The 25,000-nt window shown below is 34.7% G+C and overlaps 2 protein-coding genes across 2 annotated transcripts in view; both read right to left on the reverse strand.

Annotated features, from left to right (window-relative positions):
* Positions 1 to 23,954, reverse strand: part of hoxa3a (homeobox A3a) — an 84,324-nt gene extending 60,370 nt beyond the window's left edge. The window contains exon 1 of the mRNA XM_061882443.1: positions 23,886 to 23,954. The gene's annotated coding sequence lies outside the window, so the exon portion shown is untranslated. The remainder of the gene's footprint in view (positions 1 to 23,885) is intronic.
* Positions 2,096 to 5,051, reverse strand: LOC133540001 (homeobox protein Hox-A5-like). The gene is made up of 2 exons (XM_061882449.1): positions 2,937 to 5,051; positions 2,096 to 2,791 (listed from the first exon to the last, which is right to left on the reverse strand). Exons 1-2 carry the CDS (start codon positions 3,457 to 3,459, stop codon positions 2,532 to 2,534), a joined length of 783 nt encoding a protein of 260 aa, XP_061738433.1. The 5' UTR covers positions 3,460 to 5,051; the 3' UTR covers positions 2,096 to 2,531.
* Positions 23,955 to 25,000: the final 1,046 nt, after the last annotated feature.

The raw sequence follows: 25,000 nt of genomic DNA on the forward strand, positions 1-25,000 counted from the left end.
AATAAAAAATACCATGTTAATTCCCTCACTGGGAAAGCACTGACTTATCAAGTCATCATCTCTTCACCCTGCACTATTATTAATTAGCATCGCACTAATTAGTTATTTATATTGTTTATTTTTTGGAAAATCGCTAATATTTATAGAAACAAATCCGACTCTTTGTGTTGATCAACTCGGCCCCAAAAAGCTGGTTCGGATGTACTTTTGAAAAGTTTTAAAATATATTTTTGATCATATGTTATAACAATATTTTATGTTTCCTAACAACATGACATTTTGTGTAGCTTATATGTCAGATATGTTTATATAGACGCACATTTCTCAAGTAAGTTCAGTTTTTGGATGCCATTATGTTTTAATAACAGCTTGAATAATTTTAGAATACTACAAACTTTTATTATAATAATAATAATTATGGATTTTATTTGTAAAAATCGCTTTACATTGAGCAACAACCTCAAAGTGCTACAGTGTATTTAACAAATAAATAAATTAAATTAAATTAAATAAAATGAAATAAAATAAAATAAAATAAAATAAAATAAAATAAAATAAAATAAAATAAAATAAAATAAAATAAAATAAAATCTTTTTTATTTACTGCCGGACATGTTTAGCTCGCTTTTCGTGGAATCTAAGTGGACAAATATGCTTTTCGTGGGTGGGATTTTTCCATTTGAAAGGGAAGTCGAACCAAAAAAAAAAAAAAAAGGCTAGAAATAGTCCAGCAAGTCATATTTGTCTTCAAAATGAAGCTTTGAGGTTGCACAAAGCGAGAGTGACTTTTCCCAAAACGGTTTGGGGGGGGGGGGGGGGGGGGGGGGGGTGCAGGGGGGCCGCGGGGGGGGGGGGGGGTGCAGTGGAGGGGGGGGGGGGGGTGTCATTTGAACTTTTCAACCCCGGACAACAAAATGACGCGGCTGACACAAAACGGAATTCCTTTTCCAAAGTCTCCCTGCTGCTCGTCTTGTTTGTCCGCGTCCAAGCTGGTGTTTGCTCGACTTGTTTGCAGCCTTCCGCCCAAAGCAAACACCAACAACTTCCACGCCACCGCGGCGCGTAATGCCATTAAAAAACGCGGGCACAGGAAACTTTGCGTGATCTGCGAGTTCTCCAAAGTGATCGAATATTACAAGTCAGTGGGTGGACGCGGAGATAATTAGCCAACATGCCTCCCCAAAAAAAAAAAAAAAAAAACGGATTATGAGATGCACCACAGATGGAGGGAAACAAGTTCCGCGCGGTGGAAGGAAGCAATTAAAGGTCCATGAGCCGGACCCAGCCCTGCAACATCTGCCCAGACCAGAACTCCGAGCTGCACAACCGACTAATTACCGTAATGGACTAATTGGGGGGAGATAGAGGGAGCATTCAGACAACAATAAGGCTTGGCTTGTTCTCTGCGTGCGTCAAAAAAAAAAAAAAAAAAAAAAACTCACCCAAAGACGCACGCTCCTCTCTATACCCGGCGTCCGGTCCGGGTCCAGGCTGCAGTTCTGGTCAGCTGTAGAAGGCAGAGTCAGCCCAAGTGTGGTCGCGCAGTGCGATTATATGTTATGTGCAATATACTGTCAACTCCCCAAAACCATAAAACTTACTTTAATGGCCGTCACGTGACCCTTTATGGCCCGTGAGCCTATCTGGAAGCGCCGGATGACTTTTACGATCCATTTCCCCCCCCACCCCCCCCAACCCTACCCCCTCCTCACACACACACACTCTACCACCACCTTATTCATTTGGCACCCAAATGCCAGGGAGACCCTAACAACATTTGCAGCTTGGAAATTGGAGCTGGCCAAAAAGTGCCAGTTGGGTGTGTTAGTGCGTAAAAGTTTGTCAATGCGTAAAAGTGTGCAAGTGCGTAAAAGTTTGTCAATGCGTAAAAGTGCCCAAGTGCGTAAAAGTGTGCAAGTGCGTAAAAGTGTCAGTGCGTAAAAGTGTGCAAGTGCGTAAAAGTGTCAGTGCGTAAAAGTGTCCACGTGTGTGTGAGCTTGCAGTAACAAGGCAAGGTAAGTTTGAAAAAATAAAAAAAGACACTTTTTATTTGGAATAACCTGTTGACTTGAAGACAAAGACCCTTTCAAAATAATGCAGTTCCAGTAGAAAGTTTATTTGAATGAACATGACGAACAGCAACAGCACATTCTTTCACTTCCAGTCCTTTTTTTATCAACATAGAATATTCATATATATTTATATAATATATAAAAAACAATAGAAGGCGCTGCTGCACTGCACATATACCTCACCAATAAATACGATACACAAGTCCAGTACTACTAAACACTTACATGATTTATTATATTTTTTGTTCTTTTTTTTTTTCAAGAGCAAGGAATAATTTAAACATTTAGTTCTTGTAGTCCTCTACGTCTAGCTGTACATTGAAGAACACGACGAAAAGAAGGGGTGTTCGGGTGCAGCACCCCAAGTCTCTGAATGAATGCGCACTCCGAGGAATCTTTTTTTGTTTGTTTGTTTGTTTTGGGTGGGATTGGAATCATTTTTCCCCCGATATCACTTCCTCAAGGCCTGTATCCTCCTCCTGCTGCGCCGCCCGCGGCCGCCATGCTCATGCTCTTCAGCTTGTTGTCCTTCTTCCACTTCATCCTGCGGTTCTGGAACCAGATCTTGATCTGTCTCTCCGAGAGGCACAGGGCGTGCGCGATCTCGATCCGCCGCCGGCGGGTCAGGTAGCGGTTGAAGTGGAACTCCTTCTCCAGCTCCAGGGTCTGGTAACGGGTGTAGGCGGTCCGAGCTCGCTTGCCCTCCGGTCCGGAGAGATCTACAAGTGGACAAGACGGGGGGAGGGGGGAATGAAGGATAGTCTTGAAAAGTTGCGTGCGTAAAAGAAATGACAGCCGTGCGTAAAAGTGCGCACAGGACTATTTTCCCTCGACTTTTTCACAACAAAAGGGATTTTTTTTTACCGTGACTTATGTGCAGTTTCCTCATCCACGGGTAGATCTGAGGTTGCGCCGTGTCGCTGACGTTCTGCGGGGTGCTGGGCGCGCTCCCCGTGGGCTTCTCCTCGTCCACCTTGGGCGCGCTGTGCATCAACCCGGAGCTCGAACAGGGACTCGGGAGCGCGTTCTTCACGCCGCGGGAGCGAGGCTCTGTGGCCTGCGTGGAGCTGGCCACCGGCAGCGGGTCAGCGGGAGGGGACGAGGCGCCCCCGGTGGAGGTGCCGGAGGAATGCGTGTACCTGCCCGGCTCCACCGGGGGCGGAGAGAAGGCGGCCGCGGTGCGCTCGCCGCCCACAAAATGTTCGTTCCCGGCCCGGCCGACCGTTAAGTCCATCCCGTTGTAGCCGTAGCCGTAGCGGCCGGAGTGCATGGCCGCGGAGTCCCGGTACTGTTCCTCCGCCGAACTCTGCTCGCCATAATTATGCACATGGAAGTCCGCGCCATTGGGGTAGCGACCGCAGAATGAGTTGACAAAATAAGAGCTCATTTGTTGACAAGTCCGCCCGCGCTTGGGTCTTTTTTGGGGGGGGGCTTCTATCTATATGTTCGGCCGTGGATGGGGAAAAAGGCGTAAAAAGCAGCGCGGGCGTGATTTGTTTCTCTTGTGCGTCCACGCGTCCTCCAGCAGCCCCTCGCACAATTTATGATGAATTATGGAAATGAGCGCGGGACATGGACTTGATTCTCGCTTACGTAGGCATCCAAATATGGGGTACGGAGAGGAGTCACGTGCTTTTGTTGACCAGTCGTAAATCCTGCTCGGTGACCTCCGGAGGTAAACCGGCGCGCAGGGGCGGGAGTCTGGATGTGGAGTTGGGGGGAGGAACTTTTGCGCTGTCGTCGTGCGCCACCGTCTGGCGCAACTGTTGCACTGACGCCGCCGAGGGGGTCACCGGGAGGTTAACGAGCATTGCGGCAGAAAAAAAACGGAGGCTGGGAACAATGCGAGGAGCGCGGCGTGATGCCAGGGATGCAATCTCGGCTCCCCGGCAAACATCCACGACCGTCACGAGCCGCGTGGCGCGCCGGGGCGCGTTTAATATAGCGGAATGCGCCGCGGCGGTTTGCAATCAAGAATATTCCACAAATATCAAATAAATAAGCGCAACGTGGTAAATATGACAATATTGTGGACGTTTGAACGCTTTTTTACCGTTTTTTTTATGAGATACTTCTGGCAAAACAAAATGGAGACCATGTTGGAAGGAAAAAAAAAATGGACTAGAGAAAATATGGCAGCAAATAGCCGGACTTCTGACAGGAAGAATAACAGTAAAGTGTCCTACAAACCAGTGGTTCTCAAAAGGGGGTACACCTACCCTTGGGGGTACTTGAAGGTATGACAAGGGGGTATGTGAGGTTTTTTTTAATATTCTAAAAATAGCAACAATTCAAAAATACTTTTTAAATATATTTATTGAATGATACCTCATTCAATAAATGCCCTGCGGCGAGGTGGCGACTTGTCCAGGGTGTAAACCGCCTTCCGCCCGATTGTAGCTGAGATAGGCGTCAGTGCCCCCTGCGACCCCAAAAGGGAATAAGCGGTAGGAAATGGATGGATGGATGGATACTTCAACAAAATATGAATGTAAGTTCACAAACTGTTAAAAGAAATGCAACAATGCTAAATTCAGTGTTGACAGCTAGATTTTTTTGTGGACATGTTTCATAAATATTGATGTTAAAGATTTCTTTTTTTGTGAAGAAATGTTTAGAATTAAGTTCATGAATCCAGATGGATCTCTATTACAATCCACAAAGAGTGCCTTTTAAGTTGATGATTACTTCTATGTGTAGAAATCTTTATTCATAATTGAATCACTTGTTTATTTTTCAACAAGTTTTTATTTCTTTTTATATCTTTTTTTCCAAATAGTTCAATGAGCAATATTTTGCACTGTTAAACAATTTAATAAATCAGAAACTGATGACATTTAGTGCTGTAATTTACTTATTTATCTCTTTTTTTCACCAAAAATGCTTTACTCTGATTATGGGGTACTTGAATTTAAAAAAATGTTCACAGGGGGTACATCACTGAAAAAAGTTTGAGAACCAATGCTATAAACTACTTTTATGAGTAGCAAGGACAAGAGGGATAGCTTTTAAAAATAATAATAAAATATTCTGGTGATATTTAGAAATATTATATTGGGGAATACAACAAATGTACAAATACATTTAAGATTAAATACGTATAGATAATGACATGTGTTTAATACAAAAATATATTTTTGATATTATTTCTGCATAATAACAGAGTCCGGAATTTTTTTTTTAACTAGTGCACAAATGTCCACTCCAGAGGACATTTGGGTTGTTTTTTTGTTTTTTTTTTCCAGAACAGGGATGTTTATAGAATAGAAAGAGAATAGAAAGTACTTTATTAATCCCTGGGGGAAATTCAGCACCACAGTTCGCTCACAACAACAGTAACAATAAATAATATATGACATATATTATATATAATATATAAATAATATAAATATATTCTACATTTAAGTGCAGTCAAGGAACATATGCATTATAGAGTCTGATGGCTGTCGGTATGAAGGACCTCCTGTGTCGTTCTGTGTTACATTTTGGGAGTCTGAGCCTTCCACTGAACCTGCTCATTCTCTCCGCAAGGTCCGAGTGTATCCTGAACATTTTAAATAAATAGTCCAAAGATGTCCACTGCAGAGGACATGTTTAGTTTGCATAAAAGCAGGGATATGTTGTATATGGATACAGTATGATATGATGAAAAGTATACAATGTAATAATATGAAAAATTGTGCATATACACAGAATAATATTTGGAAAAGTATGCATAACCTGAAAAGGTGTGTATATACAGTATAATAATATGAAAAATGGTGCATATGTACAGTATAAATGAAAAATGGTGCATGTATACAGTATAATAATGTGAAATATGGTGCATATCAATCAATCAATCAATGTTTACTTATATAGCCCTAAATCACTAGTGTCTCAAAGGGCTGCACAAACCACTACGACATCCTCGGTAGGCCCACATAAGGGCAAGGAAAACTCACACCCAGTGGGACATCGGTGACAATAATGACCCAGTGGGACGTCGGTGACAATGATGACTATGAGAACCTTGGAGAGGAGGAAAGCAATGGATGTCGAGCGGGTCTAACATGATACTGTGAAAGTTCAATCCATAATGGATCCAACACAGTCGCGAGAGTCCAGTCCAAAGCGGATCCAACACAGCAGCGAGAGTCCCGTTCATAATATAATATAATATAATATAATATAATATAATATAATAATATAATATAATATATATACAGTATAAATGAAAAATGGTGCATGTATACAATATGATAATATGAAAAATGGTGCATATATACATAGTAATAATAGGAAAAGTATGCATATATACACAGTATAAATGGTAAATGGTTGTACTTTTATAGCGGCTTTCTACCCCTTTTTAAGGAACCCAAAGCGCTTTGACACTACTTCCACATTCACCCATTCACACACACATTCACACACTTATGGGGGGAGCTGCCATGCAAGGCGCTAATCAGGACCCATCAGGAGCAACAAATAACACGAAAAGGCGTGTACATATACAGTATAATAACGATGTGAAAAATGGTGCATATATAGAGAGTAATATTAGGAAAAGTAAAATGGTTCATATAAACAGAGTAATAAAAAAAAAGTATGCATATATACAGAATAATAACATGAACGTGTGTCTATATACAGTATAATAATAATGTGAAAAATGGTGCATATATAGAGAGTAATAAAAAAGCATGCATATATACAATATAATAACATGAAAAGGTGTATATATACAGTATAATAATATGAAAAATGGTACATTTATACAGAGTAATAATAGGAAAAGTATGCATGAAAAGGTGTATATACAAAGTATAATGATAAGATGAAAAATGGTGCATATATACAGAGTAATAATAGGAAAAGTATGCATGTATACAGTATAATAACATGAAAAGGTGTATATATACAGTATAATAATATGAAAAATGGTACATCTATACAGAATGATAATAGGAAAAGTATGCATGAAAAGGTGTATATATAAAGTATAATGATAAGATGAAAAATAGTGCATATATACAGAGTAATAATAGGAAAAGTAGGTGTATCTATACAGTATAATAATAATGTGAAAAAGGGTGCATATATACAGAGTAATAATAGGAAAAGTATGCATGTATACAGTATAATAACATGAAGGGTGTATATATACAGTATAATAATGTGAAAAATGGTGCATACATACAGTATAATAATTTGAAAAATGGTGCATATATACAGTATAAAAATATGAAAAATGGTACATCTATACAGAGTAATAATAAGAAATGTATGAAAAGGTGTAAATATAAAGTATAATAATAAGATGAAAAATGGTGCATATATACTGAGTAATAATAGGAAAAGTATGCAAGAAAAGGTGTATATATACAGTATAATAATAATGTGAAAAATGGTGCATATATACAGAGTAAAAATAGGAAAAGTATGCATGTATACAGTATAATAACATGAAAAGGTGTATATATACTGTATAATAATGTGAAAAATGGTGGATATGTAGAGTATAATCATGTGAAAAATGGTGCATATATACAGAGTAATAATAGGAAAAGTATGATTGAAAAGGTGTATGTATACAGTATAATAATAATGTGAAAAATGGTGCATATATACAGAGTAATAATAGGAAAAGTATGCATGTATACAGTATAATAACATGAAGGGTGTATATATACAGTATAATAATGTGAAAAATGGTGCATACATACAGTATAATAATTTGAAAAATGGTGCATATATACAGTATAAAAATATGAAAAATGGTACATCTATACAGAGTAATAATAAGAAATGTATGAAAAGGTGTAAATATAAAGTATAATAATAAGATGAAAAATGGTGCATATATACTGAGTAATAATAGGAAAAGTATGCAAGAAAAGGTGTATATATACAGTATAATAATAATGTGAAAAATGGTGCATATATACAGAGTAAAAATAGGAAAAGTATGCATGTATACAGTATAATAACATGAAAAGGTGTATATATACTGTATAATAATGTGAAAAATGGTGGATATGTAGAGTATAATCATGTGAAAAATGGTGCATATATACAGAGTAATAATAGGAAAAGTATGATTGAAAAGGTGTATGTATACAGTATAATAATAATGTGAAAAATGGTGCATATATACAGAGTAATAATAGGAAAAGTATGCATGTATACAGTATAATAACATGAAAAGGTGTATATATACAGTATAATAATGTAAAAATGGTGCATATATACAGTATAATAATTTGAAAAATGGTGCATATATACCGTATATTATGAAACATTGTGCATATTTAAAGCGTAATGATAGGAAAAATGTGCATACATACTATAATAACATGAAAAGGTGTATAGATACAGTATAATAATATTGTGGAAAAATGGTGCATATATACAGTATAATAATAGTAAAAGTATGCATATATACAGAGTAATAGTAAAAGTATGCATATATACAGTATAATAACAGGAAAAGGTGTGTGTATGTATACACAGTATAAGATGAAAAATGATGCATATATACAGTATAATAATATGAACAGTGGTGCATATATACAGAATAATAGGTAAGTATGCATTTATACAGTATAGTAACATGAAAAGGTATATATATATATATATATACAGTATAATAATAATAATATGAAAAATGGTGCATATATATTGTATAATAATATGAAAAATGGTGCATATACAGTATACAGAGTAATAATGGGAAAAGTATGCATGTATACAGTATAAGAACATAAGAACATGAAAAGGTGTATATATACAGTATAATGATATGAAAAATGGTGCTTACATATATAGTAATAATAGGAAAATAATGTTGCACACCTCTAAGGGGGTGATCAAGGGTGATGGGTTGAATGCAGAGAATAATTTCACCACACTTGTGTGTGTGTGTGTGTGTGTGTGTGTGTGTGTGTGTGTGTGTGTGTGTGTGTGTGTGTGTGTGTGTGTGTGTGTGTGTGTGTGTGTGTGTGTGTGTGTGCGTGTGTGTGTGTGTGTGTGTGTGTGTGTGTGTGCGTGTGTCAATCATGGGTACTTTAGCTTAAATTAATATATACAGTATAATAAGATGAAAAGAGTGCACATATACAGGATAGTAAGATGAAGTGTGACATCCATTTACAATAACAATATATTTTTGAATTATTTTGTCATATTTTCGCAGTTTGTTAGGTTTTAATATATATTCAATTTGCACAGCATGTGTGTGACATACTAACATATATTATATATATTGTATTGTATATGACCTCATATATTATATTTTATAATATCCTCTACAGTGTTTGTGTTTTGTGTAATATTTTGTAACAGGGGTTTCTTTTTCCTAACATTTCTAACGGACCAACAAATAGACGACGTCCACCGGGTTTTACATAATGATGTGTTTTTGTTTTACAATCTCTTAAAAAAATAAAATTGAAAGAAAAAAAATAGACACAAATGTCCACTACAGCAAAGACTTTTGAGTTCTGCATTATAACAGCGATATATTTTGTCCGGAATTCTTTTTTAAAGTAGCCCACAAATGTCCACTGCAGGGGACATTTTTAGTTTGCATAAATGCAGGAATATGTTTATCCAGAACATTTTAACTGGAAAGTCCACAACTACATTTTTTAACAAAAAATCTGATCAAAGAAATAGACCAAATGTCTTTTGAGTTTTGCATAATAACAGCGATATGTTTTTTTTTCTTGATTGTTTTTACTAAATAGTTCTAATATGTCCACTGCAGAGGACATTTCTGGTTCGCATAAAAGAAGGGATTTGTTTATCCGGAACATTTTAACTTAATAGTCCACAATTACAATTTTTTTTTATAAATCTGAGCAACACAGCAGAGGCTTTTGAGTTTTGCATAAAAACTAATGATATGTTTTTCCCTGATATTTTTAAACTAAATAGTCCCAATAAGTCCACTGAAAAGGACATGTGTGGTTTGTATAAAACAAGGGATGTGTTTTTACACACAAAAACGTCCAATGCTGAGGACATTGGTGTTTTAACAGGGACATGTTTCAACAAAATAGTCCATAAATGTCCACTACAGAGGACATTTGTGTATTGCAACAGCATGTGAATGGGTGATTGCACAGCAACATAAAAAAAAGAATGTTTTTTTGCCCTGAAAGTTTTAACTAATAGTCCACCAATGTCCACTGCAAACGACATGTTTTATAACACGGATGTTTTTTGGGAAGATTTAACTGAGTAGTCCAAATATGTTCCTTTGTGGTTAGCATATATTGACAGGGATGTTTCTCTTGATTTATTCAGATAAATAGTCCACAAATGTCCACTACAGAGGACATTTGTGGTTTGCATATATATTAACAAAGATGTTTTCCTAAAATGTTTAACTCTAACCAAAGAAATACACCACAAATGTCCACTCAACTGTATTTTGCGTGCTAACGGGGAAATGTTTTCATCAAAATATCTAACTGAATAGTCCACAGATGTCCACTGAAGAGAACTTTTGTGTTTTGCACATATAAGAGCAGAGATGCTTTCCTAAAATTCTTAACTCAAACCAAACACCACCAAATGTTCACCAGAGAGGACATGAGTGGTTTGTATATTAACAGGGATATGGTTCTCCTGATTTATTTAGATAAATAACTACAAAGGACATTTGTCCCTTACAGGGGACATTTGTGGTCCGCATATATAATAACAAAGATGCTTCCCTAAAAGTCGTAACTCCAACCAAAGAAATAGTTCGCAAATGTCCACTGCAGAGGACAACTGTGTTTTGCGTACTAACAGGGACATTTTTTTAATCAAAATATTGAACTAAATAGTCCATTGATATCTACTGCAGAGGACTTTTTGTGTTTTGCATACATAATAGCAGAGATGTTTTCCTATATGATTTTATTTTAACCAGATAAATAGTCCACAAATGTCCACTACAGAGGACATTTGTGGTTTGCATTTATATTAACAAATATGTTTTCCTAAAATTTTGAACTCAAACCAAAGAAATACACCACAAATGTCCACTGCAGAGGACAACTGTGTTTTGTGTGCTAACAGGGACATTTTTTTTCATCAAAATATCTAACTGAATAGTCCGCAGATGTCCGGACATTTTTTGTCATCAAAATATCTCACTGTATAGTCCACAGATGTCCACTGCAGAGGACTTTTGTGTTTTGCACATATAAGAGCAGAGATGCTTTCCTAAAATTCTTAACTCAAACCAAACACCACCAAACGTCCACCACAGAGGACATGAGTGGTTTGTATATTACCAGGGGTATGGTTTTCCTGATTTATTAAGATAAATAACTACAAAGGACATTTGTCCCTTACAGAGGACATCTGTGCTCTGCATATATAATAACAAAGATGCTTTCCTAAAATGTGTAACTCTAACCAAAGAAATAGTTCACAAATGTCCTCTGCAGAGGACAACTGTGTTTTGCGTACTAACAGGGACATTTTTATTTTTGTCAAAATATTGAACTAAATAGTCCACTGATGTCCACTGCAGAGGACTTTTTGTGTTTTGCATATATAATAGCAGGGAGGTTTTCCTATTTGTTTTTTATTATTCAAACCAAATTAATAGTCCACAAATGTCCACTACAGAGGACATTTGTGGTTTGCATATATATTAACAAAGATTTTTCGTAAAATGTTTAACTCTAACCCAAAAAAATACACCACAAATGTCCACTGCAGAGGACAACTGTGTTTTGCGTGCTAACAGGGACATTTTTTCATCAAAATATCCAACTGAATAGTCCGCAGATGTCCACTGCAGAGGACTTTTGTGTTTTGCACATATAAGAGCAGAGATGCTTTCCTAAAATTCTTAACTCAAACGAAACGCCACCGAATGTCCACCACAGAGGACATGAGTGGTTTGTATATTACCAGGGATATGGTTCTCCTGATTTATTTAGATAAATAAATACAAAGGACATTTGTCCATTACAGGGGACATCTGTGGTCTGCATATATGATAACAAAGATGCTTTCCTAAAATGTGTAACTCTGACCAAAGAAATAGTTCACAAATGTCCTCTGCAGAGGACAACTGTGTTTTGCGTGCTAACGGGGACATTTTTTTTTCATCAAAATATTTAACTGTATAGTCCGCAAATGTCCACTGCAGAGGACTTTTGTGTTTTGCATATATAATAGCAGTGATGTTTTCCTAAATTATTTTATTCTAAACGGATAAATAGTCCACAAATGTCCACTACAGAGGACATTTGTGGTTTGCATATATATTAACAAAGATGTTTTCCTAAATTGTTTAACTCTAACCAAAGAAACACACCACAAATGTCCACTGCAGAGGACAACTGTGTTTTGCGTGCTAACAGGGACATTTTTTCATCAAAATATCTAACTGAATAGTCCACAGATGTCCACTGCAGAGGACTTTTGTGTTTTGCACATATAAGAGCAGAGATGCTTTCCTAAAATTCTTAACTCAAACCAAACAGGTCCACCACAGAGGACATGAGTGGTTTGTATATTAGCAGGGATATGGTTCTCCTGATTTATTTAGATAAATAACTACAAAGGACATTTGTCCCTTACAGGGGACATTTGTGGTCCGCATATATAACAAAAAAGATGTTTTCCTAAAAATCTTAACTCTAACCAAAGAAATAGTTCAAAAATGTCTTCTGTAGAGGACAACTGAGTTTTGCGTACTAACAGGGACCTTTTTTTTAAATCAAAATATTGAACTAAATAGTCCACTGATGTCCACTGCAGAGGACTTTTGTGTTTTGCATATATAATAGCAGAAATGTTTTCCTAAATTCTTTTATTCTAACCAGATAAATAGTCCACAAATGTCCACTACAGAGGACATTTGTGGTTTGCATACATATTAACAAAGAAGTTTTCCTAAAATGTTTAACTCTAACCAAAGAAATCCACCACAAATGTCCACTGCAGAGGACAACTGTGTTTTGCGTGCTAACAGGGACATTTTTTCATCAAAATATCCAACTGAATAGTCCACAGATGTCCACTGCGGAGGACTTTTGTGTTTTGCACATATAAGAGCAGAGATGCTTTCCTAAAATTCTTAACTCAAACCAAACACCACCAAATGTCCACTACAGAGGACATGAATGGTTTGTATATAAGCAGGGATATGGTTCTCCTTATTTATTTAGATAAATAAATACAAAGGACATTTGTCCATTACAGGGGACATCTGTGGTCCGCATATATAATAACAAAGATGCTATCCTAAAATTCGTAACTCTAACCAAAGAAATAGTTCACAAATGTCCTCTGCAGAGGACAAGTGTGTATTGCGTACTAACAGGGACATTTTTTTTAATCAAAATATTGAACTAAATAGTCCACTGATGTCCATTGCAGATGACTTTTTGTGTTTTGCATATATAATAGCAGAGATGTTTTCCTAAATTATTTTATTCTAACCAGATAAATAGTCCACAAATGTCCACTACAGAGGACATTTGTGGTTTTTCATATATATTAACAAAGATGATTTCCTAAAATGTTTAATTCTAACCAAAGAAATACACCACAAATGTCCACTGCAGAGGACAACTGTGTTTTTTGTGCTAACAGGGACATTTTTTTTCATCAAAATATCCAACTGAATAGTCCACAGATGTCCACTGCAGAGGACTTTTGTGTTTTGCACATATAGGAGCAGAGATGCTTTCCTAAAATTCTTAACTCAAACCAAACATGTCCACCACAGAGGACATGAGTGGTTTGTATATTAGCAGGGATATGGTTCTCCTGATTTATTTGGATAAATAACTACAAAGGACGTTTGTCCATTACAGGGAACATTTGTGGTCTGCATATATAATAACAAAGATGCTTTCCTAAAAATCTGAACTTTAACCATAGAAAAAGTTCGCAAATGTCCACTACAGAGGACAACTCTGTTTTGCGTACTAACAGGGACATTTTTTTAAATCAAAATATTGAACTAAATAGTTCACTGATGTCCACTGCAGAGGACCTTTTGTGTTTTGCAGATATAATAGCAGAGATGTTTCCTAAATTATTTTATTCTAACCAGATAAATAGTCCACAAATGTCCACTGCAGAGGACACTTGTGTTTTGCAGGAATGTGTTTTCCCCAAAAGTATTCACTAAATATTCCACTAATGTCCACTGCAGAGGGTATTTTTGATTTTCCAGAATTTGTTTAACCCAATTCCGAAGAGATGACAAGTTTTGCATAATAGCAGGTAATTATTTAACCAAATGTTTTCACTCTGACCAAAAAAAGACCACATATGTCCACTGCAGAGGACCTTTGTGCTTTGTTTGGATGTATTTAAAATGTGTGAAAGGTCTTACTCTGACTATACCGAACACTAATGTCCATTTAGAGGACATTTGTGTTTTTAACGAAACACTCCACAAATGTCCACTGTGGAGGACGCTGGAGGTTACAATTATATTCATTCATGTTTCCCTTTTCTGGGTGAAAATAGACTTTTTTCTTCGAGCGTGTTTTGGTTCATGATGAAAATATGAAAATGATGCATTTATACAGAATACAAAGATGAAAGTGGTGCATATATACATTATATTAAAATTCATAGTGCATTTATAGAATATAATAAGATGAAAAGGTACTATATGCAATATAATAGGAAGATATGGGTGCATATAAGCAGTATAATACCATTAAAAAGTGCATATAAGATGAAAAGTGTGCATGTATTCAATATAATAAAATGAAAATATGAAAAATGTTATGATCCAAAGTGTCCCGATCATACCCATATTCTTGTTTTTGTTCCATTTTGGTATGACTCTGTTGTTTGACGTCCTTATTTCCTGTTTGCTTTGTCACCATGGTTGTTTATTAGTTCCACCGGTTCCCGCACACTTGTTACTATTGATTGTTACCTTATTTAAGCTCGCCCCTTTTCGTTGTTCTGCCTGGGATCCTAATTTGCCTTCGTGCAACAGTGACAACTGATTTATACGTATGTTCTCACTATCTTACATGCTACGCCTTTGTTTATTCCTAGCTCTCATGCTAAGTGTTTTGTATTCCCTTTTCGTGCCTTTGTGCCTAGTGTTTGTGTTTCTGTTTGTTTTCCTGGCATCCATGCTAGCGCTTTGTGTTTGCCTTTCTGTTTAGCACCAGTGTTTTGTTTCTAGCCTGTTTTATTACTTTAATAAATCCTTTATTGTTTACCTTTTGCTGTGTTCTTGCCCGACTCATCCCTGGAGGAACAAATCGTTATGCCACACAGTCTTCACAAAAAAGTTGCATATATACATAAAAATTATATGAAAAGGTTGTATACAGTATAATAGGATGAAAAAGGTACATTTATTCAGTTTGATAAAAATATGAAAAGGGTGCATATAAACATTATAATGGTATAAAAATTTAGCATATATACAATATAATAAGATGGAAATCCTGCATATATACAGTATATTAAGATTAAAAGAGTGCATATATACAGTATAATAATATGAAAAATGGTGCATAAATACAGTATAATAAGATGAACAATTGTGCATACATACAGAATAATTACATGAAAAGGTGCATATATATATATATATATATATATATATATATATATATATACATATATACATACATACAGTATCATATGAAAATTGGAGCATATATAGAGTATAATAATATAAAAAGAGTGCATACATACAGTATACTGAGATGAAGAGTACATATATACATTATAATAAAATGAAAATGTGCATATATACAGTATAATAAGATGAACGATTGTGCATATATACAGTATAATAAGATGAACGATTGTGCATATATACAGTATAATTAGATGAAAAGGTGCATATATATACAGTATAATTAGATGAAAAGGTGCATATACATATATACATTATAATATGAAAATTGGTGCATATATAGAGTATAATAATATGAAAAGAGTGCATATATACAGTACACTAAGATGAAGAGTACATATATACATTGTAATAAGATGAACAACTGTGCATATATACAGTATAATTAGATGAAAAGGTGCATATATATATATATATATATATATATATATATATATATATATATATATATATATATACATATATATATATATATATAGTATAATATGAAAATTGGTGCATATATAGAGTATAATAATATGAAAAGAGTGCATATATACAGTACACTAAGATGAAGAATACGTATATACATTATAATAAGATGAAAAGGTGCATATATACAGTATAATAAGATGAACAATTGGGCATATATACAGTACAATTAGATGAAAAGGTGCATATATATATATATATATATATATATATATATATATATATATACAGTATAATATGAAAATTGGTGCACATATAGAGTATAATATGAAAAGAGTGCATATATACAGTACACTAACATGAAGAGTGCTTATATAAATAAATAAATAAATGGGTTGTACTTGTATATATACATCATAATAAGATGAAAAGGTGCATATAAACAGTATAAAAAATTTAAATGTTGCATGTATACAATATAATAGGATGAAAAGTGGGCATATATTCAGTATGATAATATGACAAGGCAGCATAGATAGGCTCCAGCACCCCCTGCGACCTCTCAAGGGACAAGCAGTAGGAAATGGATGGATGGATGGATGGATGGATGGATGGATGATGACAAGGGCATACATACAATATAAAATGAAAGTTGAGCATATACACAGTATGATCATATAAAAATAGTGCATATATATACAATATAACATTGTGAAAAATGGTGCAAATATACAGTATAGTAAAATGAAAAGGTTGCATATATACAGTATAATAGGATGAAAAGTGCATATATACAAAATAAGATAGGCGTGCATATATACAGTATAATAACATGAAAACATTGCATGTATACAAAATATTAATATGAAAGAAAAGGTTGCTTATATACAATATAATAAGAAAAAAAGTGTGTGTGCATACATACAGTATAGTAATATCAAAAAGGGCACAAATATACAATATACTAAGATGAAAATGTTGCACATGTAAAGAACATAATGTCATGGCTGTCTTGACTTTCCAATAATTTCTACAACTCTTATTTTTTTGGGATAGAGTGATTGGAGCAAATACTTGTTGGTCACAAAAAACATTCAGGAAGTTTGGTTCTTTTATGAAATTATAATGGGTCTACTTAAAATGTGACCAAATCTGCTGGGTCAAAAGTATACGTACAGCAATGTTAATATTTGGTTACATGTCCCTTGGCAAGTTTCACTGCAATAAGGCGCTTTTGGTAGCCATCCACAAGCTTCCATTATGCTCTTTATAAGTGTATGTAAACTTTTGACCACGACTGTATACAGTATAAAAATATGAAAAGGCTGCATGTTTACAGTAGATTGAAATTAAAAGAGTGCATAAATACAATATAGAAAAAAGAAGAGTGCAAATATATACACTATAATAAGATGAAAAAGTTGCATGTTTACAGTATATTAAAATGAAAAGTTTGCATGTATACAATATAATAATATGAAAAGGTTGCATGTATACACTATAAAAATATGAAAAGGTTGCATATATACAATATAATAAGATGAAAAGGGTGCATATATACAGTAGAATAATACAAAAAACATGCATATATAAAGTATAATGAGATGAAAACAGTGCCTAAATACAATATAATAAGATGAAAAGGGTGCATGTATACAGTATAATACGATAAATAGAGTGCATATATACAGTATGATAATATGAAAAGTGAGCATGTATTCAGTATAATAATTTGAAAAGGTGCAGATGTACAATATAGTAAAATGAAAAGAGTGCATGTACAAAGTATAATAAGATGAAAATGAGCATATATACAATATAATAAGATGAAAAGGTTGCATATATACAAACCCTGTTTCCGTATGAGTTGGGAAATTGTGTTAGATGTAAATATAAAAGAATACAACGATTTGCAAATCATTTTCAACCCATATTCAATTGAATATGCTAAAAAGACAACACATTTTATGTTCAAACTGATAAACATTAGTTTTTTTTTGCAAATAATCATTTACTTTAGAATTTGATGCCAGAAAAATGTGACAAAGAAGTTGGGAAGGGTGGCAATAAATACTGAGAAAGTTGAGGAATGCTCATCAAACACTTATTTGGAACATCCCACAGGTGTGCAGGCTAATTGGGAACAGGTGGGTGCCATGCTGGGGAATAAAAGCAGCTTTCATGAAATGCTAAGTAATTCACAAACAAGGATGGGGCGAGGGTCACCACTTTGTAAGCAAATGGTCGAACAGTTTTAGAACAAAATTTCTCAACGAGCTATTGCAAGGAATTTAGGGATTTTCGCATCTACGGTCCGTAAAATCATCAAAAAGTTCATAGAATCTGGAGAAATCACTGCAAGTAAGCAATGATATTACGGACCTTTTGAGCCCTCAGGCGGTACTGCATCAATCTCTGAAGGATATCACCACATGGGCTCAGGAACACTTCAGAAAACCACTGTCAGTAATTACAGTCGGTCGCTACACCTGTAAGTGCAAGTTAAAACTCTACTATGCAAAGCGAAAGCCATTCATCAACAACACCCAGGAACGCCGCCGGCTTCACTGGGCCCGAGCTCATCTAAGATGGACTACTGCAAAGTGGAAAAGTGTTCTGTGGTCTGACGAGTCCACATTTACAATTATATTTGGAAACTGTGGACGTGGTGTCCTCCGGAACAAAGAGGAAAATAACCATCCGGATTGTTATAGGCGCAAAGTTCAAAAGCCAGCATCTGGGATGGTATGGGGGTGTATTAGTGCCCAAGGTATGGGTAACTTACACATCTGTGAAGGCACCATTAATGCTGAATGGTCTATACAGGTTTTGGAGCAACATATGTTGTCATCCAAGCAACGTTATCATGGATGCCCCTGCTTATTTCAGCAAAACAATGCCAAGCCACGTGTTACAACAGCGTGGCTTGGTAGTAAAAGAGTGTGGGTACTTTCCGGGCATGCCTGCAGTCCAGACCTGTCTCCCATCAAAAATGTGTGGCGCGTTATGAAGCGTAAAATACGACAGCGGAGACCCCGGACTGTTGAACGACCGAAGCTCTACATAAAACTAGAATGGGAAAGAATTCCACTTTCAAAGCTTCAACAATTAGTTTCCTCAGTTCCCAAAAGTTTATTGAGTGTTGTTAAAAGAAAAGGTGATGTAACACAGTGGTGAACATGCCCTTTCCCAAATACTTTGGCACGTGTTGCAGCCATGAAATTCTAAGTTAATTATTATTTGCAAAAAAAAAACAAGTTTATGAGTTTGAACATCAAATATCTTGTCTTTGTATTGCATTCAATTGTATATGGGTTGAAAAGGATTTACAAATCATTGTATTCCGTTTATATTTACATCCAACACAATTTCCCAACTCATATGGAAACGGGGTTTGTACAACATAATACTAAAAAATGTTGCATGTATACAGTATAATAAGAAGAAGAGTGCATATATACAATATAATAAGATTAAAAGAGTGCATGTATATAGAATAATATGAAAGTGTGCATATATACAATATAATAATATGAAAAGGTTACATATACACAATATAATAAAATGAAAACAGGGATATATACAGTATAATAAGATGAAAAGGTTGCATGTATACAGTATAATAAGATTAAGAGTGCATATATACAGTATAACGAGATGCAAACAGTGCCTATATACAATATAATAAGATGAAAAGTGTGCATATATACAATATAAGTTGAGAAGGTTGCATATATAAAATATAATGTGAAAATGAACATATATACAGTATAATAATATGACAAAGTTGCAAATATACAATATAATAAGATGAAATGGTTGCATCTATACAGTATAAAAAAAGTGCATACATACAATATCAAAAGATGAAAATAGTGCATTTATATACAGTATTGTAATATGAAAACGCTGCATATATATAGCATAATAATATGCAAAGTGTGCATGTATACAGTATAATAAGATGAACATGAGCATATATTGTTTAAAAATATGAAAAGGGTGGAGATATAGAATATAATATAATGAAGAGTGCATATATACTGTATAATAAGATGGAAATGAGCATATATACAGTATAATACTACAAAAAGGATGTGTATATATATATATATGTATATATATATATATATATATATATATATATATATATATATATATACAGTATAATAATATGAAAATGCTGCATATATACAGTATAATTGGATTAAAACAGTCCATACATACAATATAATAAGATGAATAGGGTGCATATATATATATATATATATATATATATATAGTATAATAACATGTATTGTGCATATATACAGTATAATAATACGAAAATGTTGCATATACACAATATGATAAAATTAAAACAGCCATATAATTGGATTAAAACAGTCCATACATACAATATAATAAGATGAAAAGGTTCCATATATACAATATAATAATATGAAAAGGCTGCATGTATACAGTATAATAAGATTAAGAGTATATTTATACAGTATAATGACATGAAAGTGTGCCTATATACAATATAATTAGATGAAAAGGATGCATTTATACGGTATAAGTTGAGAAGGTTGCATATATATATATATATCTATATATAGTATAATAATGTGAAAAGTGTGCGTGTATGCAGTATAAAAATATGAAAATGTTGCATGTACACAATATAATGAAATAAAAAGAGGCATGTATACAGATTGGTATAGGTCGTGAGTTCAAACCCCGGCCAAGTCATACCAAAGACCATAAAAATGGGACCCATTACCCCCCTGCTTGGCACTCAGCATCAAGGGTTGGAATTGGGGGTTAAATCACCAAAAATGATTCTCGGGCGCCGCCACTGCAGCTGTCCACTGCTCCCCTCACCTCCCAGGTGGTGATCAAGGGTGATGGGTCAAAGGCAGAGAATAATTTCCCCAAACCTCATGTGTTTGTGTGTGTGTGTGTGACAATCATTGGTACTTTAACTTTAATATACGTATAATAAGATGAAAAGATGAAAAAAGTGCATATATAAAGTATAATATTATGACAAGGTTGCATATATACAGTATAAGATGAAGATATGAAAAGGGTGCGTACTTACAATATAATAAGATTAAGAGTGCATATACTGTGTATATGTATACAGTGTAATAAGATGAAGTGTGCATATATACAGTATGATACTAAGATATGAAAATAGTGCATATATACAGTAATATAAGATGAAAATGGTGTATATATACAGTTTAATACTACTAAGATATAAAAAGAGTCCATATATACAGTATAATAAGATTAAGAGTGCATATATACAGAGTAATAATATGAGAAGGTTGCATACATACAGTATCATAAGATGAGAAGGTGCGTGTATACAGTATAATAAAATGAAAATGGGCATATATACAGTATAATGTGAAAAAGGGTGCATAATAAGATGAAAATGTTGCCTGTATTATATATATATGTATATATATATATATATATATAGTATAACAATATGAAAAGTGTGCATATGTACATTATAATAATTTGAAAAGGTTGCCTGTATTTTATATATATATATATATATATATATATATATATATATATATATATATATATATATATATATATATATATATATATATATATATATATATATATATATATATATATATATATATATATATATGTATGTGTGTGTGAGTGTGAATGTTTTCTGTATCTGTGTTGGCCCTGCGATGAGGTGGCGACTTGTCCAGGGTGTACGCCGCCTTCTGCCCGATTATAGCTGAGATAGGCGCCAGCGCCCCCAGCGACCCCAAAAGGGAATAAGCGGTAGAAAATGGATGCATGTATATATATATATATATATATATATATATATATATATATATATATGTATATATATATATATATATATATATATATATATATACATTATTATACTATATAATACAGGCAACATTTTCAAATTATTATAATGTACATATGCACACTTTTCATATTGTTATAATATATATATATATGTATATATATATATATATATATATATCAATAATACAGGCAACATTTTCATCTTATTATGCACCCTATGTGTGTGTGTATATGTATATATCTATAGTATAGCAATATGAAAAGTGTGCATATGTACATTATAATAATTTGAAAAGGTTGCATATACACAAAATGATAAAATGAAACCTGGCATATATACAGTATGATAAGATGAAGAATGCATATATACAGTATAATTAGATGAAAAAGGGTGCATATAATACAATACAATAATGTGAAAAGGTTGCATGTATACAGTTTAAGATAAAAGGAGAGCATACATACAGTATAATAAGTTAAAAATGTGCATATATATATATATATATATATATATATATATATATATATATATATATATATATATATATATATACATACACACATATCTATATATATTTATGTATATACATACAGTATATCCATTCATCCATTTTCTACCGCTTGTCCCTTTTGGGGTATAATCGGTAAAAAGGTGCATCTTTCTATATAGTATGATAAATTGAAAAGTGTGCTTGCATTCAGTATGAATTGTTTGCATATATACAGTATAAGATAAAAAGGTTGCATATATACAATATAATCAGATGAAAATGTTGCATATACACAATATAATAAAATAATATAGACAGTATAATAAGATAAAAAAGACTGCATGTATACAATATAATAAGTTAAATAGGTGCATATATATATGTACTGTATATATATATATACAGTATAATAAGAAAAAAGTGTGCATATTTACAGTATGACACTATGAAAAGTGTGCATATATACAGTATAATAAAATGAAAAGGTTGCATACATACATTATATATATATATATATACATATATATATATATATACAGTATAATAACAGCAGTATGCTTCTGTATATAGTATTATAAGAGGAAATATACAATATAACAAATTCTAAGACAAGCAAACAGACAAGCAGCAGAGGTCTGTCCAGCCAAAGAAAAGGGCCAAAGGGAGCGACTGGCCCTTTGGAATTTTTATGGCCCCCTTGTCTCTTCACGCATTTTTAACCCTATATGGTCAAACCTAAATTTGCGCGCGCACAACCTTGAAATCCCGACACGGCCCCACGTCTCTGAACATTCACCCCAAATAAGAGGCTGTGTGTGTGCTTGATTTATAGCGGGCCAATGGCAACACGGTTCCCATGAAAATGCTTCCCTCAAGTTGGGACGTGCACGGGGGCCACACCCAGGAGCAGAAAGGGGCCTGGGTGTGGTGGGGGGGTCAAAGGGAGTTGGACATGCGATAATATGGAGTGCAGTGCACCCTGCAGGCTCCTCGCACACTAACACGCATGCAGATGACGAACACATGAGTTGCAATCACAGCCATCATACAAAACAGCACGCGCTATTTCACGTGGCGCTGTATTGCAACATGAACACAAACAAAGAATGGTTTCTGCAGCATCACCTGCAAAAACTTCAAAACACACATACAAGAGAGAAGCAGGTGTGTGTGTGAGTGTGCGTGTGCTTGTGTGTGTTTGTGCAGTTCACTGTGCAGCCACAAACGAGCAATTTGTTGTTGCAGTTGAAGCCCATCCCAGTCGAAAGTCAACAGCAAATAAAGGGAAAAAAGATAAAGATATGTGCGTGCGTGTGCGCGTGCGCGCACTATGCAGCATCCACACAGTGTCATCACCATAGCAACCGCCTTTCAGTCTCACTTGAACGCTCTGGCAATAAGTCGATTCATTGCAACATTGCAGAAATATTCCAGACGTCCTACCTTTTGTGGAGGGTCCCAGGTGTCCGGGTGGATGCACGACATCCCTGCGGGGGCGTGGAGGGTGGGGGCGGGCGGGGTGCTCCTCATCGCACACATCTTGGCAAAACGTGCAAAACATTCCGTCCAAAAAAGGGTTCGAAAGTGCTCCGACGGTAGATGCGAGAAGAGCAAAATATCCAGGCGGCGGCAGGACGGTGCAGCCCGCTGAGAGAGGCTGAGCGAGTCCTCGATTGGAAATGATATAAATATATAAAAAGAAAAAAAAAAAGTTCACGTTCACTGCTCCCGGACACGTGACTGCGGCTGCAGCCAATTGGAGGCCGAGACGCGCCGTAAAAAAAAAAAAAAAAAAAAAAAAAGGGGGGGATTGCGGTGTTGTAAATTTTCATAAACAACAAGGGATTTATGGGCCAGGGTGGAGGGAGGCGGGGCGACGGAGGGAGGCTGGGGGGGGGCTACAAAGGAGAAGAGGGGGAGGGGGGGCAGGGGGGTGGTAGGTCAGCACCAGGCGCCATCTTAGTGAAGGAAGAAGAGAGAAGGCAGAGTTCAACTCTCCTCTTCCTTCACATTCCTTATTTGCAACCACTTCATTCACGTTATGTTATTTCGTTTTATTTCATAGTAGTATTATTTAGTAGTATTATTATTTCGCAGTATTACTATTTCATATGATTATTTTTTCATTTTCATATCATTTACATTTTATGATATTACGCAAAGTACTGGTACGAACATTACTATTTTTCCAACCAATATAATATGCACTTTGAATTCATTTATTTTTAATGTCTTAATATAATTTTTTTTTTTTTTTTTTTTTAAGTCATGTTCTGGCCTGATTATTATTTTAAAAAGAACGATTTGCGGCAGTTGAAAGTAGACGCCTTTTTTTATTTATTTATTTATCTATTTATTTTTATTTTACATTCAAGTTGCATTAAATTGGTCCACTTTCTGTACAATTGCAATGAATCCAACCAAATTATTTGAATGACGTTTTTTTATTAATTTAATGTTTACACTAATTGATAGTCCACTAAAAATATATCATTTGAATTCCAGGCCGCATCTATCAGCGAGAATAGAATATCACGACATCACCATACTGTATTGTA

This window comes from Nerophis ophidion, linkage group LG21, assembly GCF_033978795.1.
Source record: "Nerophis ophidion isolate RoL-2023_Sa linkage group LG21, RoL_Noph_v1.0, whole genome shotgun sequence".
Classification (NCBI taxonomy): Eukaryota; Metazoa; Chordata; class Actinopteri; order Syngnathiformes; family Syngnathidae; genus Nerophis; species Nerophis ophidion.